The sequence below is a fragment of the Pipistrellus hanaki genome (genome assembly GCF_964339955.1).
Source record: "Pipistrellus hanaki genome assembly, chromosome: 1".
NCBI lineage: Eukaryota > Metazoa > Chordata > Mammalia > Chiroptera > Vespertilionidae > Pipistrellus > Pipistrellus hanaki.
The window spans coordinates 158,021,475-158,045,392 of NC_140503.1; the positions used below are offsets into that span (position 1 = coordinate 158,021,475).

General features: G+C 40.6%; 1 protein-coding gene across 6 annotated transcripts in view; it reads right to left on the reverse strand.

Moving 5' to 3' along the window:
• AFF1 (ALF transcription elongation factor 1) overlaps positions 1 to 23,918 on the reverse strand; it is a 199,450-nt gene that overhangs the window by 30,184 nt on the left and 145,348 nt on the right. For all 6 annotated transcript variants that reach the window (XM_084881675.1, XM_084881677.1, XM_084881678.1 and 3 more), the window contains 5 exons: positions 18,587 to 18,673; positions 17,597 to 17,633; positions 13,829 to 13,880; positions 2,077 to 2,131; positions 1,913 to 1,950 (listed from right to left, as the gene is read on the reverse strand). In XM_084881675.1, coding sequence (XP_084737801.1) covers positions 1,913 to 1,950; positions 2,077 to 2,131; positions 13,829 to 13,880; positions 17,597 to 17,633; positions 18,587 to 18,673 — 269 coding nt within the window. The remainder of the gene's footprint in view (positions 1 to 1,912; positions 1,951 to 2,076; positions 2,132 to 13,828; positions 13,881 to 17,596; positions 17,634 to 18,586; positions 18,674 to 23,918) is intronic.

The window sequence follows — 23,918 nt, forward strand, 5'->3', positions numbered from 1 at the left end:
ACAACGTAAAAGAGAAGCCTGTGGAATTTTGCTTCTGAAAGCATTTCAAGTTAAACTAATTTCACATAGATGTGTGGTGCTTTATGTCAGGGGTTGATTAACTATGGCCTGAGCCGACTGCCTGTTTTTCTAAATAAAGTTTTATTGGAACACATCCACTCATTATCTTCTGTATTATCTGCTTTTATACTGTAAAAGCAAAGCTGACTAGCTTTAACACAGACTGTATGGCCCACAAAGCCTAAACTATTTACTTTCTGAACTTTTTAAGTTTGTTGACTCCTGATATATATATATATATATAGATAGATAGATAGATAGATAGATAGATAGATATAGATATAGATACAGATACAGATATAGATATAGATATAGATATAGTTATAGATATATAGATATAGATATATAGATATATATACAGATATCCCAAAAAAGTTCATTTATGTAAGAACAGCTAATACATTAAAATCTCTCTACTGTCTAGATGAGAACTAACTGTGTGATAGCCAAAGACTACTAAATATACATGGTTTTCCTTTAGAAAGTGACTTCAAAAGCAAGCCTGACACATTAGGGCAGAATTATGAAGTAGGCCATTGTTTATAAGCGGTTTAGGATGACCTCCAACTATCAGTTGAAGGAGAGATCAACTACTACAAGTTTTACGAATAGGACAAGAGCTCTGGGTGAATGAGAAAACACTGCTGGGCATATACAGAATTTCAAAACGTATCTTACAACTTGCAGTTTTAATGAAATTAGCCAAAGCAAATACATCAATATCTATACTATTGAAAGCCTCCAAATCTACCTAAAACATTAAATAATAAATTTATTAAATAAAATTATATTAAAGTAGAATTTAAAATTATAACAAAACCACCATTTGAGGTCATTTTAAAGCAAACACACTATACTATGAAAATTTCATCAGATAAAATGTGGCATCAGGTTTGTGATCATTTTCACTCTGGAGCTGAAGAGCTTAAGCCCCAGACAACCAGAATGAGACACTCTGTGTTATTTCTGCCTCTGATTTTTCCCCATTTTGTTTTTTTCTATTTCCTTTTCCTTCTCTCTAAGTTAGGCTAGCTTGTCATATTTTATGAGTCATTATAAGCCACTAGAAGTTACTGAACAAAATGAAGTATAAATAAATGAGCAGAGCTTATGACTCTGTAAGACCTTGCAAAACTTTACGAGCTTCCTCCACGTTAACCATCACGTCACTCATACGTGAGGAAGGTTTCCATTGCTGAGCCTGTCTCTGAATGGATGACCACATCTCAAGGGAGTGAAACAGCGACAGTGTAATTTAACTCTTCCCTGTCCGTGGAGGTCAGGTATTGGCATATTGAATTACTAAATTCAATACCAGAGGTGGTTTAGTTTCCATTTCCAAAAATTAAAGCGTGTTTTCTAAAATATAGCCACGCTGTTTCCAAAATGAAAACAGTGCCATTCTCCACCTCACTGAAATGCACTGCAGGCCATCTTAAAAAGCCACAGAAACAATTAGAAAACTCATGACTAACAAAACAGCCACCATGAAAAATTTGGCTTTATAATTTTTGAAAATACAGCACATCTGTTACTTTCACAGAAGCACTGGGCTCTTCGGCATAACTTTTCAAATACTGGTTACATAACACTGAGGAAAGTGATTCAGGCTTATTTTAAACTCTCAAAATTTTTTTCTCCTACACCGATAGGGCTCTTTCCCTTTATAAAGTTAACCTCTCTAAGGCGGAGTGAAACTTCCAAAACAGTCAACAGGTACTTTCTTTCAACTGTGATACTCATCTCCTCCCCGTGAAGAAGTTACGGAAATGCTAAGGCTATAAACCGCCCCCCCCCCACCCGGTAGAAAACTGCAAACGTTGGTGTAGATGGAGAAACCCGCACACGGTACCTTGGCGGTGCAGATGTGGAAGGAGGCTTCTCTGGGGTCTAGGCATTCACAACAAGGGGGAGGAGGACGAGGAAAAGGAAAAAAACAAAACAGGTTAGGATAAGCAGGTCAGAAAAGTTAGATTTAAAAGGACTCGGGGGAGTGACGGGGTACACACAACTTACTTGCTCGCTCTCACTGTCCTCACTGTCACTGAGTTGCAGGTCATCTTCAAGCATGCTGGAAGGGGAGGGGCACACACAGGGCAGATTTACAATGATTTCAAACAACTCCTTTATCATGTAAATAGAAAATATGCTGACTGATTACAATGGGGGTGGGGTAGGTTTTATTTATCAATCCAATACTTTACTTCATGGAAATGTACGCTTTACAATCATAACACAAAGCAGTTCAGTACAAGCTCCTTACTATCTCAAAACGGAATCTTTCCCGTGTCTGAGCAAAACTACCATGCGACAGGGAGTTGTTGCCAGCCCCATAAGGTAGTTCCAGGTCCATATGGTAGGTAGGTACATGGGATGGAAGTAAGGGAGGGAGGAAGGAAAGAAGGAAAGAGGGAGGGAGGAATGAAGGGAGGGAGGGAAGGAGGGAGGAGAAAGACAGGATATATTCAAATTATTTCCTTCTATATTCTCTAACAACTAGAATAAATGATCAACCATTAAATGAGTTCAGAGTAGATGAATGAATATTTGCAGATGAATGCTTAAAACAGTGCTATAAAAAGTACTATATATGGAGCCCTGGCCAGTGTGGCTCAGTTGTTTGAAGCATTGCCTAGTGCACCAAAAGGTGGTGGGTTTGGTTCCCAGTGGGGCACATACTCAGGTTGCTGGTTCGATCCCCATTCAGGATGCGTATGGGAGGCAACCAGTCAAGGTGATATTTCTCTTCTCACATCCATGTCTCTCTTGTCTCTCTCCCTTCATCTCTCTACAATCAATGAAAACAAAAACTACTTTAAAAAGAACTATATCTGAATTAAATAAATGCAGAGTAAGATGTATGAAGCTATCAAGGCAACAGTCACCAAAGAATGCCCTTATCCTACATTTTTTGTTCAAAGGTCATTATTAATATTGAACTCCATTATTCATGCCCACAAAAAGATTATCTTACATTTGCTTGAACAATGATCAGTGGGAAAAGTAGTAATACAAATAATGTTGTTTAGAACATGTTTAACTACAGCTCTCATTCTGATAAACATAAAAATTCAGCCCACTGCTTCAGTTATATTAATAATCATCTCTAGGCAGTGTGGTTTATGATGAAGCTACACATTAAAAGTGAATATTTTCCAATCTGTACATGTATGCAAATCTTAATCACTTTTTATCTCTTCCCCTTTACCTTCTTCCATGGAGATGCCCAAATATTGAAGGAATGAATCAGTAAAAGCTCTCTCTACTTCCTCCACCCAATTTATGAGCATGACTATTTGAGGAAATGTTATAGTGAAAAACAAAAACCAAAAAAACCCCAAGTCTGCTTGAGTATTATTTATATTCCAAAAAGCAAATTATATTAGAGATTACAATCCTTTAGTATTTCTAAAAATACCTCTTTAATAACCTCACCAACAATTTTTATTTTGGGAATCCTTGGTATAATCACTGTATTTCCTAATGAAAACAAATGCTAAAACTTGGCTCTTTCATACTGACCACCTACATGCAACAGTGTAATTCTTGCCAAGGAAGCCTTTTCACCACCAAATGTACTAAAAACATCCTGTGATAAGTTTCTGAAAAACATGAAAACTGTTAACTTGTAAATAGAGATCTCACTCAATAGTTATCTAAAGAAAGCTAAATTCCAATGTTAGCCAGGCTAGACAACATAGTGCTCAGATATAGGACTTGGCAGGAGCAGTCATAATGGTATATAAGAAAAAGTTATTCAACAGGCTTATTGCTGAATGGTGGCTTGGATGGGGTACACACAAGCAAAAAAATAAAAGACCTATCTTTGGAATAAATGTGAGGAAAAAAATCTGACAAATTATATTCAATGTTAACTATCAACAACAAAACCATCCTGTGATAAGTTTCTTAATCTCTTTGTTTCTTAGTCATTGGGTTTATTTTGTATAAAATTGATTGTCTTAATTCTCTGAAACGTCAATGACCATGTAATGCAACCATGCTTCCTGCCGTCAGCAGAGGACTAAATACCCCGTCAGTTGTTTGCCTAGCTACTGAATGCCCAGCTTCCATGAATATATTCCCCTAGAGTCAATTAGAAAGTATGTATGATGTACTAAGTCAGAAAGTGTAGGTTATGATTTTCAGCTTTGCTTGTGGTTAAGGAATAAAAGGGACCATAGAAAATGCTGTGCCAGATTCTGAAATTACCCCCTTCAGAGCGTTAGACAGACAACTGCAAAACCAGCTTGCAGACACGAAACTTACTCAGGACCTAAGCATGGAAGGACAGTGACCACGGAAGGAAGATTGCTAAAGATATCTCCAAAGAAACACTCATTCAAAAAGCAATGATGAACCAGTAAGATCCAACAAGGTCTATCAATTACTAGGGATTTTTTTACAAAGGGCATCTCATTTAATCAAAATTCACGGGTGTAATTTATCTGATGTGAGAATCAGCACACATAGCATACTGTCAGCATCTGCCAATTCAGCCAAAAGTCACCATAGAACCTTCTAGAAACCACATTTACATCACCGGAGATGGGTAGCTTAACATAAGAAGTATGCTCTTAGTCGGTGGAAGAAAAACAATTTCTAAAGTTTTGATAACAATCAAGTATTACATCTCCAGTTAAGAAAAGTTACTTAAAAACCATTAACTAGAAAATTAATCACAAATGCCACTGTGATTTTTTTTTAAAATCTGTACAGTTGGGGAAAATGTAACCCGACAACAGGTAAAGGTTTTATTTTTTAGAGATAAGGGAAAAATTCAAAGAAATCAGCTGCTAAAGCCGCTACTGTCCCACAATTATATTTGAGGCCAAGAATACTGGTATTAGTATACCATCCCATATTATACTTCACAAATTATATGTGAAAGAACTGGCCAATGAATGTGAAGAATAACAAAATTAATTACAGCACACCTGGGTGAGCACCTTTATACTCATTAAAAAGAATTAAATCTCTGAGAACCAATCTCATTCACACCAATAAAATCTGGGTCAAGAGAATACATGCCCAAAGGATGTACTCAACTATGAGGTTTTCTGGGGCAGGACCAAGTCATTGGTACTTTTATAAATTCTACATCTAGAACGTGGCAGGTTGGCTATCTAAAAAGCTGGCTGCATGAATAGCACCCCCCCCCCCTTTTTTTAAATGAGAAACAGTACCACATACTGCACCTCCACTGTGATCAGGACTTACAGGCACTCCCTTCACTCACAACCCTGTGGACTGACTTTGATCCCCTCACCGTCCAAGGATGAAGAACCAGCATGGAGCTGCCACTGAAAAGGACAAGAAACTGGTACATGCTGGAGAGAGGATGCAAAAGCGATTCCATTGGATCCAACCCACTTGCTCTAGCTCACGTAGAACCCAACAGCTAGAAAAACTAGCTGGTGCAATGGAATCTAAGTTCCGGTGCCCACAGAGAGAAGAGTTCAACTTAAAAGAAAATATCAAGACAGAGAGAAAGGATTTTCCTCCCTGACTGCTTGAAGATCAACCTCCACCACGAACAACACAGTAACTATCCAGACCAGGAAACTCATGGCCAACGACTACTTCAGCGAAAACAAATGGTCATCGGTGTCCTCACCCTGGGAAGGCAACAGTACCCAAGACAGAGAAATTCGGGAAAAATTGGCCAAAATGTACAAGACCAGCAGACGTCCTCTTTGTGTTTTGGTTCAGAACCCATTTTGGTGGTGGTGACACAACTGGCTTTGGCACCACTTATGATTCCTTAGATTAGGCAAAGAAAAATGAGCCCAAATATAGACTTGCAAGACATGACAGCAGAAGGAGCCAAGATTCTTCAGGGACTTTATCTGTGGTGACTGCAGGTTTTTCAGGAGGATTAATAAATTAAGAACCTTTATGAAAAAAAGGACAATTTAATAAAATAACTATCATGTGGGAATAAAATATAGTATTTTTCCTTTATGAAAATCAATAACTTTAAACCTTACGCACTTTTTAAATTGGTCAAACAACTACTGTAATTTCACTTTCAACCTCTAAGAGAAAGCAGTTATTTCAGAGCACACGCACCATACGGGCCTACCTTGGCACCGTTCAAAAGTGGCCAAGTGCTCAGGTAATGCAACTCTTTGAACTACCACGTAGGTTTAACCATTGCTGGTTAGGCAAACTTTTGACTTAAGAGGTTACAATCCTCAAACCCCTCGCACAAATGCATTCTTCTGGCAGCAGTTCTGCGAAGCTCAGACCCAGCACAGGTTCTGGCAGGCATGTCTCAGTGACTCAGTGCAATTGTTACTGTGAAGACACACCGGACAAGCCTTTATTCCCTTTCCATTCCTAAGACTGGGCTTGTCAAAGAGTTCACCGCCAATATTCTGTAACATCTCAATGCCAACCCCCCAAACTACTTAAATAAACTAACTTCTTGGCTTAAATTTTCCTATGATCTGGCTCTACATTTTATTTGGGAAAGAGCAAGTGAAAGCAAGCTCAGCAACTAATAAGTTACAACCCTGGTATTAGGTGCTTGAATGGTATATAAAGTAATGCTTTTCAGAACTGTTAATGAGCATGGAAGAATGTGTAAACTTGCACAAACCTAAAACTGATTTGGGGACAGAACAGGCAATGGATTTTATGGAGAGAGAAAGAGTTTGGGCACCAAAGTACAATAGATACATAAGTCCCTAAATTTTCAATTCAATCAGGCTTTGATTCCTTTTTTTTTAATAAAGGGCAGAAACAAGAACTATAAATGTTTTGTATATGATGATGGGAGGCTACAAATTATGAAGAGGACTTAACATACAAGAAATGAAAAAATAAAAAAGCAGATCTTAAGCAGTTGTGACAACTTATAAGGGGAACTCTCCTAAGGGCGAGAGTAGTTGGCAGAATTCAGATTCATGGTTTATAGGAGATTATGGATTAATCAGGTATAGGGAAAAGTGACTCAGCACATGATTTAATATACCCTGTTTCCCCGAAAATAAGACAGTGTCTTATATTAATTTTTGCTCTCAAAGATGCGCTAGGTCTTATTTTCAGGGGATGTCTTATTTTTCCATGAAGAAGAATACGGTACACATTTATTGTTAAATGAAAATAAAGGAAATTTATTACCTGTATACAGTACGGTAAATTAATTTTCATTCTGAGACAGAGCCTAGGGGGGGCCTTATTTTCGGGGGGTGCCTTATATTTCACTCAGAAGGAAACCTGTAAGTAGGTCTTATTTTCGGAGGATGTTTTATTTTTTGGGAAACACGGTAGTAATGATCATTTAATATAGTAATGATCATCTGAGATCAAATAAGGATGAGAAAAATCTTAAGAATATAAATGAGGGAAAGTGTGAAGTTAATAAATAAAATTAAATCAGTGAGTATGACAAATAAGACACCATTGCAAGAGTGGCATATGGTATTACTAGAAAAAAAAAATCTAGAAAAACTATTGCTGAAATTATGTTTATTAAATACTAGAGGCCTGGTGCACAAATTCATGCACGGATGGGGTCTGGCTGCCCACCCCAATGGGGGTCGATCAAGGCCGGGCTGGCGTGGGAGAGAGGCCATGGGTGGTTCGGAGGGGCCAATCGGGGCCCCGATTGGGCTGGTTGGCCATTGCAACGTGCATCACAGTGACTGGTCTTTCCGGTCGTTCATCATTCCAATCGCTTGGCACTTCTATGCATAGATTGCTCATAGGTATTCAATCAAATTTATGTATAATAATTTTCCTTCCACATTTATTCTGGGTAGTTACTATTATATGTAACCACCCAGAATAAATGGCTCTACTCGAGATTCTAAGCAGACAAAATCCCTGCTCTTGAGGCACTTACAGTCTGGAGCAGCGATTTTTAGCAGGTGTGCCACAAATTTTTTAAAACAGTTAATATTGTACCTGACTTTGTAGTCAGGGGCCCTGACCTCTTGTCCCTTAGATTGTCAAATGTTTAAAAAAAAAAAAAAAAAAGGTCAACACAACAGCCATTCAGTGTGAATGAATCAAAATTATACTTTTGGGGGAGAGGGGAGGAGTCAGATCAGCAAAAATACATTTTCTTAGTGTGCTGCAGAATTTTAGTAACTAGTTTATATGTGCCCTGAGATGAAAAAGGTTGAAAATTGCTGGTGTGGAGGAAGGAGATAAACAGCTAATCCATTTTCAATGGAGGAGAACAAAAGTATAAGAAAGAAAAGATAGGTGTGGGTTGCTCTTCTCCATGGGTAGTTAGGAAAGAGTGTTGATAAGGAGATGACATCCAAGGAAAGACCTGAGAGGGGGAAGGATTGGGAGAAAGCAATCAGAGTATAGAAAACAGCAGGAGGCCAAAGTGGCCAGAATGGAAAGTGTACTTGTGTATGGGGTGGGGGGTGGGGGTGGGGGGGAAGAAGGGTTGGTTATGGAGGGCCTAGGCAGGGAGAAGAGGTAGGGGGCGGGGTTATGGGGAGAAAGGGAGGGAATATGAAACCTCATGGAAGTAAACCATACTTTGTTTACAGCCCAGCATCCCAGAGTGGGCAGGATGCACAAATTAGTTTAGGCCTAATAGATTCTTAGAAATTTAAAACATGTTTTATTCAATCATTCAATCCATGTTTAAATTAGTCTAGGTTCACTTAGTAAATTAGCAGTTATGTTTAAAAATGAGACTTAAGTAGATCCTTAAGGGCTCCTTTAAACCACGTTTTGCATATGTAAATGAACCACTTCAAAGTAGTAACTTCCAATAAGAATTATTTTCTGATGTTTTCAAATGCCTTACTCCTTGCAGCATAAGTTATCAAGCCCCTTTAAAGGGGGCAAGCATTTTCTGCCTCCCTCTCACCATTCAGGCTCCAGATCAATGTCATCTCCTCTGAGAGACCTTTCTTGACCTCCTCCTCCCAGAAGTATCACCAACATCCAAGCCGGTCACTATCACATCACCAAGTCTATATTACCTGCCACCCCCCTTTAGTTACAAGACATGGAAGACAAGAGTATTGTCTTATTGGTCATTGTTTCCCCCAAGTACATAAAGCAGCACTAGGTACACACAAAGCCTGTGTTCGATAATTATGCACTGAATGGAGAATGGCAATTTTTGAAAATATCTCCAAGTCACCTGGAGCCAAGCCCAGCAAATCCTATATAATAAAAGCGTAACATGCAGATCGAATGAACAGCAGAATGATTGGTTACTATGATGTGCACTGACCACCAGAGGGCAGGTGCTCAATGCAGGAATTGCCTCCTAGTGGTTAGTGCGCTCCCTCAGGGGGAGCGCTGTTCAGCCAGAAGCCAGAAGCCAGGCTCACAGCTGGCTGGTGGGTGGTAAGGAGTGAGGGGTCCCCAATTGCAAGAGCCCCAGACTGCAAGAGGGATGTCTGATTGCTGGCTTAGGCCCAATCCCCAGCAGGTGGGCATCCCCCAAAAGGGTCCCGACTGTGCGAGGGTGCAGGCCAGGCTGAGGATCCCTGGCCTCAGTGCCCAAATCTCATGCATCGGGCCTCTAGTAATTTATATAACTGAAGTCAAAGGCACATTAAAGAATGATGAGAAGACTTCCTTTTGTAGGGCATAGGTTCGTTTACTTAACACTTCCCTATTATATGACAAAATTATTATTTTCCATTTTATTTGACCTTTCCTCTTAGACCAAGTATAGGGGTATGTATTATTCTAAAGGGGTGCTCCCAAAGTAGTACAAGTCAAAGCTGCATCATTTGAGAGTATAGCTCCAAAGTGAATACTCTGAAAAGGACGATCCATCCAGCTCCTTACCAGTATTTTTGTAATTATTTAAAAGAGGCTCTGTTGCATAGCCTCTTCATATTCATCAGAATATGCCTTCAACATTACTCATGTACTCATGTACAATGTTAAGTCAAACATTGTCCTGCAAGACATCCTAGAATATTGTCCAGTCAGGTTGAAAGTCCAAGAGTTAAACTGACTATTCCAAGGGTCTATAATCTTACAATGAACTAGTCACAGCATAACGTAGATGGGGGGGGAAAGGTGATTCTACAAGTGGAAGTTGCAGTGTTTTCTAAATATTGGTTTAATGTATCCTAGTGACTATAATTCTGAAATAAGCAGCTTAAAACACACACACTACACACACACTGCACAGAATTATTCTCTTTGTTTGCTTCCATTTAAGAACAGAAATCTTCAATACTCAATCCTACAAACTCTCATTTCCCGACAGCATGGGTAACATTAACATACTTAAAAGAAAAGCTATCTGCCTTATTCTCTTTCATTTGACACCTCTACCTCTCCTAACAAATCACTTCCCAATATACCTAGGTTACTAACATCGTTATGAACAGCAGTATCCCTGGATCCTCAATCATTTGATCAGATAAGTTGAGGGTGAAAACAAGGTGTTTCCTTTTCTAACAACACCTGGCACTGAGTACTGAGCATTAATAGAACGGGGTCTCCACTTACACTCTGTGATGCTGAAGGTTGAAGGTAGAACTACCAAGGTATAACTGATAGCACATGTTTGTTTCTTGTTTACAGGAGATGGGTGTGATCTCAGTGACAAATAATTCATAAGCTTTGCACGTTAGGTGATTTCTACCACTTCTTCCATAATATTTATCAGCAAATAGCACTGTAAGTTAGAGCTGCCATTAAAATAAATGATCCAGGCAAAAACACTTTCACATAAAATAAGCTAACATTTAAAGAAAATAAAAAAGAAGTATCTTAAAAAAGATTTAGTTTCAAAACCAATAATGTTTTGAATATAAAAGTTGAAAGCTCAGGCTCTTTTAAAAAATGTGTCAGACTCTTCTCAGCCTTCACTGTCTGTGTACCATTTCTTCTCATCACACTTTCAGGATGATCCCAATCCTAGTCTATTTTTTTCTTCTTCTTCCAATCCCAGTCTTTAAGTATAGATACTGTATTTTCCTTTTCAAAAGAAACTTCCCGTGTATGAAAATAAAACTGCAAACTGCTTATAATGCTAAGTTCTATCTCGTAGTCTAAATAAACACTGATGATTTCTGAGAGAGATCGAAGAAAAATAAAGGAGGGTACTTTTTGGTAAGGACTTAGCAATTTCAGGATAGGGGTGGGAAGGGAGAAAAAAGTTAGCCACAATAATATCTAGAGACTGCTTTATAGTTTCTTAAACATTAACAGATTATCCCTTCTGAAAGGCTGGCAAAGAATTGATACCCACAACTGTATCTGGCTGCCCAGAAGGGAAGGTCCCCAATCATATAAAGGACTAATAAAAAAGGAAAGACCGCTGAGAGCTGCACAGACCTAAGCCTCGGGAAAGAAGAGGATCCAAAGCCATGCACCTCCTCCCCTAATCTGAGGGGAAATGGCACTGGCACCAACATCCTAGCTAATCGCTCCCCTCGGAGCTTGGCAGAAGGAATTCATCATTTGAGAACTAACTAGAGCTTCAACCACAAAAAGTAAAGGCAATGGATTCTGCACATATTTGTTTCCCACCGACATCCTCTCCACCGGGCTAGCACCCCTGCTCCTCCACGGTCTGAACAGACAGAAATTAAGAAGGCTCCAGGTATTCTCCAGTACAGGGCCCTTCTGTTCTCCTTCACACACCCTATTCCACTTTTCTAAGGAGTCCCAACTACTAGTAACTCTGAAAGAAAAAGCATTCTGACCTAGGTTGACTTTTGAAACCGAAGTACAAATGACTCTGGAATTAACATTTCTTTCCTGACATTCAAAGTACATTAGGCTATCTCCCAGGCACTGTATGTGTCACTCAAACAGTTTAAGTGCATGTCAAAGGACCCTAATGCTGACACCAGATCAAATTAACCTGTGAGCACTAAGAGGTTGACTGTACTAAATCTGAAACAATGACTGCACTTTACAAATTAATTGGGACACTGCTTTCATCAAGTCTCCATAAATGTGATTCCTGTAACATACAGGTACATTTCATTTGGGCACTTACTAATACCACCAACCCCACCCCCACAGCCCCCCTCATCAACCCAGGCTCAGTACTCATTTCTCTCCTGGACCACTCTCCACCCCCGCTTTGCCTTCACCAGGCCCTACTTTCATTCCTTCCCTAGGTCAATGAGGGTCATGACAAAATGCTTTGCTAGTTAATTTTATATATAGCAAATTAATAGTTTTTATAAAGAGAACACTACATAGGTCACAAGAGATAAGTGTACCAGTTAGAAACTTCCAGGCACCTCTGATTTCAGTGGTTTCACTGACTTATCAGAACTACCCATATCTCTGAGTAGCATTAAGTCCCCACCAACTACCTAAGCCCAGAAACTGATGGAATCTGTGGTGGGAATCTGCTCCACCTGAAGCTACTTCTTAGGCCTAGATCTGCCTCATTTCTTCCTTTCCCCACAGGCCAGGGACACAGCTGCTCTCTGCTGGTGCTGCTGCCTCCACTCACTCACTTCTACTCTTACAGTCAAGTGAGAGGCAAGCTCTTCCTCACTGCCCCCCAGAGACACTGGCCAGGGCCTTTTATGGTCTAACTGGCCCTACTACCGGCCATTATAAAGAGCACAAGTTACAGTCATTACAACTGTGGGCCTTAGGGCTGTGGTTTCTATCTTCTACCCAGCTATCAACTGGCTTAGTTAACAAACTTCCTTCTTTAAATGTAATTAATCTAAGAAAGCGATTTTAGACTTCAAAATTTGGGAGCCAGGACATTTTTTTCTCTTTAAGAAAAAAACAAAAAGGCAAAAAACAAAAAAGGGGAGAGGATAACTGACATATGGTTCAATTTTCTTTTCTAGCACAGGACAATAAAAACAAGCAAAACCTCCCCTTCTGCCAGTACCACAAACAAAATAGATCTTTTATTACACACACACATAAATCCATTCCTTAAACTATAATAAATTTACTTTTTAAATATCTCATTATGTTGTTCTTTTTTTATTTTGCTATGGAGAAACGAAAACAAATTGCATCAAGTGAACAGTGGCAATTAGGAATGGTGATTTAACTTGGTCCCGTATTCAGTTATGGTAAGAAAGACAAAATTACCTCTTTATCTCAACTATACAGTTTTTTAAAATATTCAATCCATAGTAATCCCCGTTTCCAAAATATATGGAACAAATATTATGCCCAGAAAATGGGAGTCTGAACCTGAACCTGAGACTAGCCAGCCCACATCGTTAACAACTGATTAGATTCCTAAGGAAAGGCCTTCTCACTTAGTCCCCAAACACCATTTCTAGGAGTGTGAAAAGAAAGAGCTATTAGTTCAATATCATCAAGAAATGACAAACTGGGTCAAAATGCTGATTTAAAAATCTTTATTATGTAGTTTAAATTGTTCCAAAAACCCAAAATATATCTGGACTTCCTTGGCCTTAATAAAGAACAGCTGGGCAGTAGGACTCATTCTGTAAAACTAGGCCAAAAAGGTGACAGCAAATCTTAAATGGTGCACACCCCCCAAGATGTTTCCAAAAGCTAAAGCTACTTAAGACTAAAATTTATACAGCTAAAACCTTCTATTTTCTAGTTAATATGTAAATTATGGCTCAAATGCCATTCTTCTGAGAAAAACCCTTATCAAACTCTCCAATGGTGCCTAATACTTCAACACAACTTAATCCAAATAAAAATGTAGGTCATTTCTTCCCTCTACAGTGAGCAGTATTTTATGAACTTCATTACAGGAAAGAAAAAAAAAAAAAAATCCAAGCAACAGATTTACATGGGAAATTACAATGTAGTATTAAAAACTTTTAATGAATAAAAGCATTTTACTTACGATGTTCCCTGCTGAGAATGAGGGCGGGTTTTTGAAGATGTATCATATTGTTCTATGGGGGAGGGGAAAAATGATTAGAGCAGCACCGTGACGTATGTTCATGAGATTTTTACTTATAATTTCCCTTTTTTGGTGTTGCCTCACCTTCTTCACCTAAACACTCAGTATATTCAAATTCTGTCCACCAGGGTGCTAAACTGTACCTGGCATGATCCCATCACTATTTATGTTCCTTCTAAGGGAAGGCTTGCTCCAAGTTAAAAACCCTTAACAAAGCGCACACACTCCTAAAAGCACTGCCTGCAGCAGGCTCTGCCACTCTGAACTGCCTGCAAGGAAGGATGCCCAGGAGACTCTCCTGGTGGGGGCTCAGAGGGAAGCACCAGGGCAGAGCTGCTCCCACCCCACCTGGTTTCCCCTCAGGTATCTATCAGTCATTTGCTAGTACTCCATTTACAGCCTCTGTCCTTGGCCAAACCTACCTCTGGTCCCTCCATTATTCAACATCTCCCACAATTTACATATTCATCAGCTATTTATAGAGTGTCTCATAGATAAATGTTCAGGGCACTCGACCCTGTCCTCAATGAGCTTCAAGTTGACTGTGGGGCATCAAATAGCACAAATACCTACAATGTTAGGCAGTGTGAGATTAAGTACACCAATTGATCATAAAGTAATTGTCCCAGGAATTAAGAGAACTGCCCCTCGGTTGATTAGAGGAGGAAATCAGAAAGGGAACCCCATGAACTGTCACAAAGGGCGGGTGAGATTCTGACAGAATGACTCTGGCAGGAGGGTGAGAAGATCTGCAAGCAGAGGCGGCACTGTGAACAGAGGTGCAGAGAGGAGGGCACTGTGAACGGAGGTGCAGAGAGGAGGCGTAGCAGCAGCACGGATTTGGAAAGGGTGAGGCTGGGGTGAGAATCGGTGAAGAAGGACATGGAAAGACAAGCGCAAGTCAGGTTTTGGAGGGCTCAGAAGGCCAGGGTGGGAAGCTATGACTATTTGTTGAGCATTGAGACACCACCAAAGGCCTAAACAGGGACCTGATGCAGCTATTCCTCAGGAAGAGTACCCTGGGGGTGCAGCCTGGGCTAACCTAGAAGGGATCAGGAAACGTCAAATATGGCGGCAAACCAGTTAAGAAGCTGCTGATTCTGTCTGAACATGAGGTAGCAGGGACCTGAAACAGGACTTGAGTGGGATGGAAATATGGATGCCTTTGGGCAAGAGTGAATGGTACTTTTCACAAAGGTCATGTGGACCCTGGATATTTGCAATTAATCACTTTATCCTCATGGTGGCAGCAGCTCTTACATAATATTTTTTAATTCAGCTAGAAAGTCAGGGCCAGGACTGCAAATGAGAGGGGCTAGGGTCAGTCACCTCTGGCCATGTGCAGGGACTCCTGTCCAATCATCCTGACTGGCCCTCAGCCTCACGAGGCTCTGTTACCTGCAGGCAGGTATGTTCCCACACGTGGATGTGAACACACGAGTAAAATCCCTACACTTCATACTCTGAACTCTACAAAACTGTACGATCGCTTTCAAGACATTTGAATTCTCTTGCTGGGCATACTTTGAAAAATATATGTCAAACTTTACTTTTCTGAAAGCTATATCCATACAAACCCTACTCCCTCTTCATCCAACACACAGCTAGACCCTTTACGGTCCGACCAGGTTCCACACGGACCACATCCTCCCCAAGGTCAACAAGGTCCCACAGAACACCCACAGACAAGTGGTGGCAACGAGACCCCAAGGTAGCATCGGTGAGCCAAGACCTACAGGAAACTTCTCATCAGAGAAGCAAAGGGTGGCCCGCATGAGTCCACAGGCCGAGGAGACACCCATACCTGGACAAGGAAGCACTTACCGGTCCATCTTCAACTATATTGCTAAGAGGGGAAATCCATTTAAAGGATGAGCAGGCCCTTCTAAACCAGGAGCTAGCCATCAAGCTGTGAGTGACCCAGTGGGAGGCACATAGCTGGCAGCCAGCAAGTGTGGGTACAGGGGCACCGTAGTCCTGTCCACAGCTGAGCTGGCAGCCCACCTGCAGGCCCGCACCACTCCACCAGCTAGCGATCTCTGCCTCAGCTGCCAAGATGCTGAGAAAAAAGATTTCCCAATCTCCCCAAGCAGCCATTGATTTCTGTCCATTTTATCTTGCTACTTTACATAACACTGGACAATATGGTCAGTTCTTTGCAAGACCTTACTCAGTATCTCTAGAGCAGAAGACAGCAAACTTTTTCTGTAAAGGTCAGACGTATATTTTACACTTTGCATGCTGCACCTTGTGGCTTAATAATAAATAAGCAGGCACGGCTGTGTCCTAATAAAACCTTCTGTATAAAAACCAGCTGCAGAACAGGTTGGCTTTGTAGGCTGTAGTTTTTCCGGCCTTCCTCTAGATCAGTGGTTCTCAACCTTCCTAATGCCGTGACCCTTTAATACAGTTCTTCATGCTGTAGTGACCCCCAACCATAAAATTATTTTTGTTGCTACTTCATAACTGTAATTTTGCTACTGTTATAAATCATAATGTAAATATCTGTGTTTCCTCTACAGCAGCGGTTACCAACCTGTGGGTCCTGACCCACAGGTTGAGAACCGATAGCAGGGTCACCTAAGACCATCAGAAAACATAGATATTTACATTACGATTCATAACACTAGCAAAATGAAGTAGCAACGAAAATAATTTTATGGTTGGGGTCACACAAACTGAGGAATTGTATTAAAGGGTTAGGGCATTAGAAAGGTGAGAACCACTGCTCTAGAGGAAGGATGCTCTGTTTCTTGCTTTTCTCATCTTTTTACTCTCCTCACATCCAATTAAAATGGTAGAAAAATCAAGGGAGAGAAATGCAAGTGATGAAAAGGAATGAGATGGAAAAGATGAAGGAAGAGTCACCTTCACGGAACATCTACCTCTGAGGTCCCTCTCCCCACACACAAGCTACTGTGGTCCCCATTCTTTGAAGACTAAAACTTTAGAACTTGGGCACCTACTACACAGTATTAATGAACTAAATGATTGGAAATACCCTAGTCGATTTTATAAGATATGAAATGCCTTGCATAGAGTTGGGACAAAAAGAATCAAAATTACTAATAAAGAGAAGAGATGGATAAAGGTAGCTTTTTTCCATTTATCTCAGAATTTTCAAGTATTTACAATCCATAAAAGGGGTTAAAATTTTAATTATATGGCAAATACACACAGAGGGACTAAAGAAGCTGTGTGCTGTATTTTTTATAAAAATTTCTTACTTTTGTATAAAGAAATAAAAGAACCACACAAAATATCCCAACTTGGCCTATACAAGGGCAAACAAAACTAGGGTTACAGTTGTTCACATGGAAAGACATGCAGGTTATGAGTATTACAATAGCTTTATCAAACCAAAAGAGTATCATTCACAACTTTAAACCTATATTTGCCCACCCTTGTATACAATTCCTGGATTATAATGCTTGAGAATCTTATTCAAGATACTGATCACATGTCAGGTAATACCAAATTACAGATGTTAAGAACTTTACTAAAACAGATTCATGAACACTTTACAACAATCTGAAATTCTACCTAAAGAGCAGCTTAATATTGGTCTTACATTCCCATTCTTTCAACACAAGACCCCTCATCTCTGCTGGGCATTTTTCATTAATGTTTTTTTTCCCTTTAATATCAAAACAGTGAGAACCAAGCTTTGTGCTCCAGTGCAATAATCAGTTCCACATATTTACTTACTTTGGTTTTGGGCTGCAGAAATGATGTGCTGAGAATCCTATAAAGAAAAAGATAAAAAAAAAAGTTAAGGTTTATAAAATTAAGGTTGCATCAAGCTAAATCTATTAACCACTAATAAGTCTAATTTTTACACAAAATAGGTTTTATGGCTTCTCTTCTTTACTAGTTTATTTTTCCTTTAGTATTGAGCAAAGATTTTTTAAAAAACAAAGTGTATATGATATTTTACTTTGAACATGAACCACCTTTTTAAAAAACTATCATTAGAAAATATGCCAAGTATCAAAAGTGGCAAATACTAATTTGAGAAAACATAACTTTTTTTTACAACAATGCCATTGAAAGGAATGGCTCTAATATATTAATAATGTGCATGCATATATCAGGTTAGACAGAACACCTTTTTAATAAAGGTATTTCTACATTCTGAAGACTATCCTAAAGTACAACGCCCCCCAAAGAAAAATGGTAGTATTTTTATGTTATTTCACTGCTCATAAATACTGCAACAGAAACACCTGTCAGCTGTTGATTTGCTTGTTCTGAAACCAGCACAAGTGTAGCAGATCATGTTAAACTTTAAGAAAATTTAAGAAATGTAAGTACCGTAAGATGCATGTATGCATGTATGTATGTATGTGTGTAAATGTTTATTTCTCCATTCTAAACTAGGAATCAGACAACCCACCTCACTTATTTTCCTGTAACTCTGTTTTCCCATCTCTAGGGAATGACTCTCAAATGAGAGGATTTATTGGAAAGTACTGAATGTTTTCATAAGCTACAAAACCCTATACAATTACTATTATAAAAAAATTAGACATAATTTAGATAAGTGTTTGAAAGCATTAGAAAGCACTTTAGAAGTCAAATTAATTGTGATTTTAATGTAATTGCCAAAGAGTTCAGCAAGTAGCAGTTGACTAATCTGGCTCACAGCAATCCCAGACTGCACTCTGGGTGCAGTGCGTGTGGCACCGAGGGCATTACCTTGGTGGGAAAAGGGAATTTGGAGGGCTCAGCGGTACTGGGCGTATGTATTGCTGTCAGAGGAGGTGGCCACGAATGGGTCATTTCCTGAAAAGAGATTTGGGGAAGGGAGAAAAAGCCAATTATAAATAGAACACATTGCTACTGAAGCTAATTGTGTAAACAATGCAGAGTGGTTTGATGGTAAATGAAAAAGCAAAACTGAAAGTTATTTCATTTACTTTTAAAAAATCTCCTACTTAATGGGCTATGCTCAAAAGCTGAAGATCTCCAACTTACAAAACTGAAAAGAAAAAAATCAGCATGAAGGAGAAAAACAAAAGCATACAACAGTCTTAACACTAAATACTGTAAAGTGTACACACGGGTGTAGGTATTACCAGAGCTTATGTAACTGCGAAAGTGGAGCCCCTGCTCAATGCTTTCTTTCTCCCTCAGCTTCTTTATTGCATTTCCTGGAATTATTTAAGTTCAAAGGAAGAAGAACTTTCCTGTTTGACTTAAGTAAACAAGTAATGTAGGTCACTTGTTCCTCTTGGGAGAGTTTTAATGGATTTGACCCTTCCCTGATGCACACTATTAGTACATAAGGACAGTGTGGAGGAGAGAGCCTTAAAAAATCACCTCCCTTTCCATGATCAGAAGTTTAATTTCTATTTACTCACAGAGGCAAGGTTTCTAAATCTCACAAATTAATATATTTACCTTGCAATGAATTCTGTTTTCTAAGCACATTCATGAGTTGTATTTTACTTTGTTAAAAACAATGTCAGATTAAAGGTGTCCAATCACAAATGAGTGCATGTGTACGTACACACACACACACTTTGTCAAAGAGCTAAAGTGGCACGGGGGTCATTAACTCCAACCTTCCCTTTTACCAATGAGAAAACTGAGCTCCGAAATGACTGAAAGGAAGCCAGTGGCTGACAGCACAGGGTCTGGGCCTCCTGCCTTTCCTGTCTAAAAGAAAAAACCAATTCCCACATATTTGGCCAAGAGCAGAGAGGACTTTTTGAACACTTTTGACAATCTCACATGGAGTCACTGTCAGCTGTGCCAGTTATGTCAAGAGCTATGTCGACTGAGGTGATCTGGGGAACAGGAACGGCCAAAACCACAAGTCTGGACACTGGGAGAGGGCCTTCAGGTGAATAATGATATGGAGTGGGACCTCTGCCCGTTGGTGCTCTAAGAACTCAGAGCTCCGACCTCCAGGCGCTTGATGTACCAAAGTCACGACCGGAGCCCTGACTGACTCCCACTCCATCCGACAGGGGCACCCCTGTAGCTGCCTGTCTTGGGACCTACATGTACCTCTCCACTGCAGACAGCGCCAGTGAGAGGGACTTTGCACTGGATGCTCGCTCTGCTCACTTCTAGCTGCCTGTAACTCTGCTGGCTTATTGGGGAGGTCTCTGTGGAAAGACACAAGCATGTGTGGGTGACTCCTTTAGAGGATGCTCCCTTGCTCATGTCATCATGTGTGTTAGACCTGACTGGCAAACTGGCTTAAGGAGTGACAGGCAACCCTCTACAAGCTGACCACCCTAGACCAGGCTGTAATACCTCCTCCTCTGCGTAACACATTGTGTACTGCAACACTTCCTTCTTTCCAAAGTGCTCACCAGCCTTACTCTGACCACAGAATCGCCCACGGATCCCACCACAGCTGAACATGGTGCTCTAGTACAGCTGTCGCCAACCGGTGGTCCGTGAGGTACGAGAGGTTGGCAACCACTGCTCTAGTAGGTTATTTCCAATCCCAAATTCAGTTCGCATCTCCCCTGGCCTGTCCCCACAGCCCCTCTCTGAGTCGCTACAGCCCCAGAATTGACAGAAATGGCCCAGCACAGTAATTAGCAGAGTAGCTGCTGTTGACCGACCCTCACCAGCCAGGGGAGCCTGCATTCTTGGAGCTCTGTGAGCCTCAGATCTCAATAGCAGGTGGACTAAAACCACTTATTTTTCAAAGAGTTATGGGTAACTTAGGTAAAATGCCTGGATACATGATGCATAGAAAGCACTTAAATTAAAAGCATTACAACTTTTAATTAATAGTCTAGCTTTTGAAGAACTTCAACACTGCACCAAAGAGAGCTCCTTACTGTTTTATTTATTTGATACTTTAAACTATGGGACCAGTATAATGCTACAATGTAATAATTAATTGAGAAGTCGTTTGAAAGTACCATCCTTAAGTCTTCCAAGAATCTCTTTAGTATTCCAATAATTTCTTTAGGATTTAAAATTCCAATTTGTTTAGAATTCCAATCTATGATGGTTAGTCATCAATTATTCCCAGAAAACATCCATTGTTCTGTCACTGCCTAGGGCTGTCCTGGCTACTGAATTAGGCAGTTGGAATGTGTGGTCTGCTGGAAGAATGTATGCACTGCCCTGAATGCCTAGCTCAGGAGGGGGACTTAGGCCTTAAGAGAACTGGGGCCATGAGAAAAAGCTGCCCAGAATCACAAGGCCACGGATTTGCTCCAGCCTCAGCAATGCTTATCACATAAGTGGGGGTAAAACACTTGGCACTGCTTCAGTCCTGGCCTTCTGGGTGACACCGCAGCAGTCTCCACTCTACGCCACCTCGCTCAGTTTGCTCTATACACACTCTCTAGTTCTTCTTGTTCTGTAACATGCCAGCCTGTTCCCATCTCAAGGTTTTTGCACTCTTTCCTCTGCTTAGTCATCTGTCCATTTGCCTGCTACAGAATTCATACCACTTATCACTATCTGGAATTTTATTATATATTCATCTGCCCCACTATGACCTCCATGAGAGCAAGGACTTTTATTCATATGGCATCCCTAATGCCTAGAAAAGTACTTGAAGATTAATAGACATTTGTTGAGCAAAGGAATGAAGAAACAAACAGTGTTGCCACTCACTGTGCCAATGTCAATGGAATGCTGCACTAACATAAGTACTACAAGTCCTGCATTATTCCCCCAGGAGGATACACAAACCTGAGCTGTTTTCATTCACCCACTAAGGCACATTGCACATGGTCCCTTGTACATGACCAATTCCTGGCTTCTAGCAGCGTCTGTCTGTTATGTTCTAACTTCATCAGCCTGGAGAAGTTATAGGCTACCACTTCCCCTTCATTAAAACACTTCCATCCTTAATATGTCCCCTGGAGAACCAAAGAGTATCTTCCATGATTGAGTTTTCTCTGTTAGAGACTATTTACTGTCCATCAGAAAGATTTGTTAGGATTCCTGGCTTCCTTCATAAATTGCTAGTTCCAGGTAAGAATAGGAACCATGAGGAAGAGGAAAGCATAAGGATTGACATCAGACAGTGAGAGCTGGAATGAACCCTGGAGTTCATCTACTAGCCCAGGGCCTTCATTTTAACAGTGAGAAAACAGACCCAAAGAGGACACATGACTTAACTGAGGCCACAATCAGAGGAGAAGGGGACAGACTGTAAGTTTCCACCACACAAAAGCCTCTTTAGGTCAGGGCAAGCTTCTGTTTTATAAGTTCCAAGTAAAAATATGCACCTGTTGCTTATATTAACTATTTACTTTTCGGTATTTCCAAGTAAGACCTTAATGTGATAATGGGTGAGAGGGGAGAAAGATGGGTGAGCTGATCAAAAGTATTCAATTGGTGGTCAAATATCATCATCCTAGATAAAGGACTCAATGATAGTATCTATTTATATAAAACCCTAATATGCAAATAGACTGAACCGTGGGACAACCGGTTCCGCGCGTGGAACATGGCAGGTGGCAGCAGCAGGTGGCGGAGTGTGGAACATGGCGGGCGCCAGCCATGGCAGGATAGTGAGCAGGGGTACAGACCAAGGTGGGGTGCCGGTTGCTGTCATTGGGGCGTGTCTCTGGTGGTTACTAAAATTTCTTTGCTCCTGCGTTCCACAATCCTGCCTGGCGCTCGCACCTGCTGCCAGCTCCTGGCACTGGCCCCGAACACTTGGCACCACCTGCAGGTAAGAGCAGCAGCTGCCAGTCCCGATCTCCGCCTCCCCCTGCTCCTGAGTGACGATTGGGCCACCAGCTGTCGTTTGCACCTGCTGATGGCGCTGGCCCTGCTAACACCCGCTCCTGGCACCAGCCCCAATTACTCTGCGCCATCAGCGGATTCAAGTGGGACCAGTGCTGTCAGTGTGTGGCGGCAGGAGCTGGGCTGCCGGCAGAGAGGGGACCAAGGGCTGCAGCCGGAGGGGCCAGGCAGGGGCACAGAGGATGAGCCGCAACCAGCACCTGTGCCCACAATTCCTTTTAAAGTGCACAAATTCGTGCACAGGGCCCCTAGTTTACTAGTAACACACATTGAAATGAGAGAAGCATAGGGCATCTGCAGAGGCAACTAATCTACAATGTTGCATTTACTTTGGAAATAACAATAGAATAGAAAATGCTAAGGCCATTTTCTAACTAAGTAATTTGTTGTTTATATAACTCTTCAGATCAAATGATTTCAGAAATACCAGAGGGAGAGCATAAAACGGAATGTAATCAAAATAACTTGTTTAGCCCTAGCTGTGTTGGCTCAGTGAATAGCGCACTGGCCTATGGACTAAAGGGTCCCAGGTTCTATTCTGGTCATGGGCATATTCCCGGATGCAGGCTCGATCGCCAGTAGCGGGTATGCAGGAGGCAGCAGATCAATGATTCTCTCTCATCACCGATGTTTCATGTAACTTTCTCCCCCCCACTTCCCTTCCTCTCTGAATATATATATATATATATATATATATATATATATATATATATATATATATATATATAAATCTTTTCTTAAAAAATGTCTTATTGTGAATGAGAAATAAACAAAACTCTCAATTATTACAATTATTATATCTGAGTATTAGATTTGCTGGAAACTGAAGCCAAAATGGGAAACGTAACGTTCACATAATTCTTCTCTAATAAAAAGAAAGCATGCTGGTTCACGAGAGGGACCTCTTACTCTCCCTCCTCCTCTCACCCTCCCACCCCTCCAGAACTAAATTCTAGAAAGAAATCTTGTGAAAGAAAACTTGAACAAATGGATAATGGATTCGATGATGTATTTGTAGAAGCAGCACAAATGTTCATGGCACACTCAATAAGAGCAAAGAAAGCCTTCCTCCAAGGTCCAAAGATTCTGTTTTTCTTTTTCCCCCTTTAAAAACTGTGTATTTTATCTCACTGAAGATACAAATATGAGGTGTCACCTATGAACCACCCAGAGGAGTAGACCAAACAGCTGGTGCCTCCCTGACTGCATGCAGGGAGTTTCCCCCCAAATCGGGCAACTCTCCTAGGTGTTCACAGACAACCAGCAAAACTGGAGTGAAAGATCTCAAAAC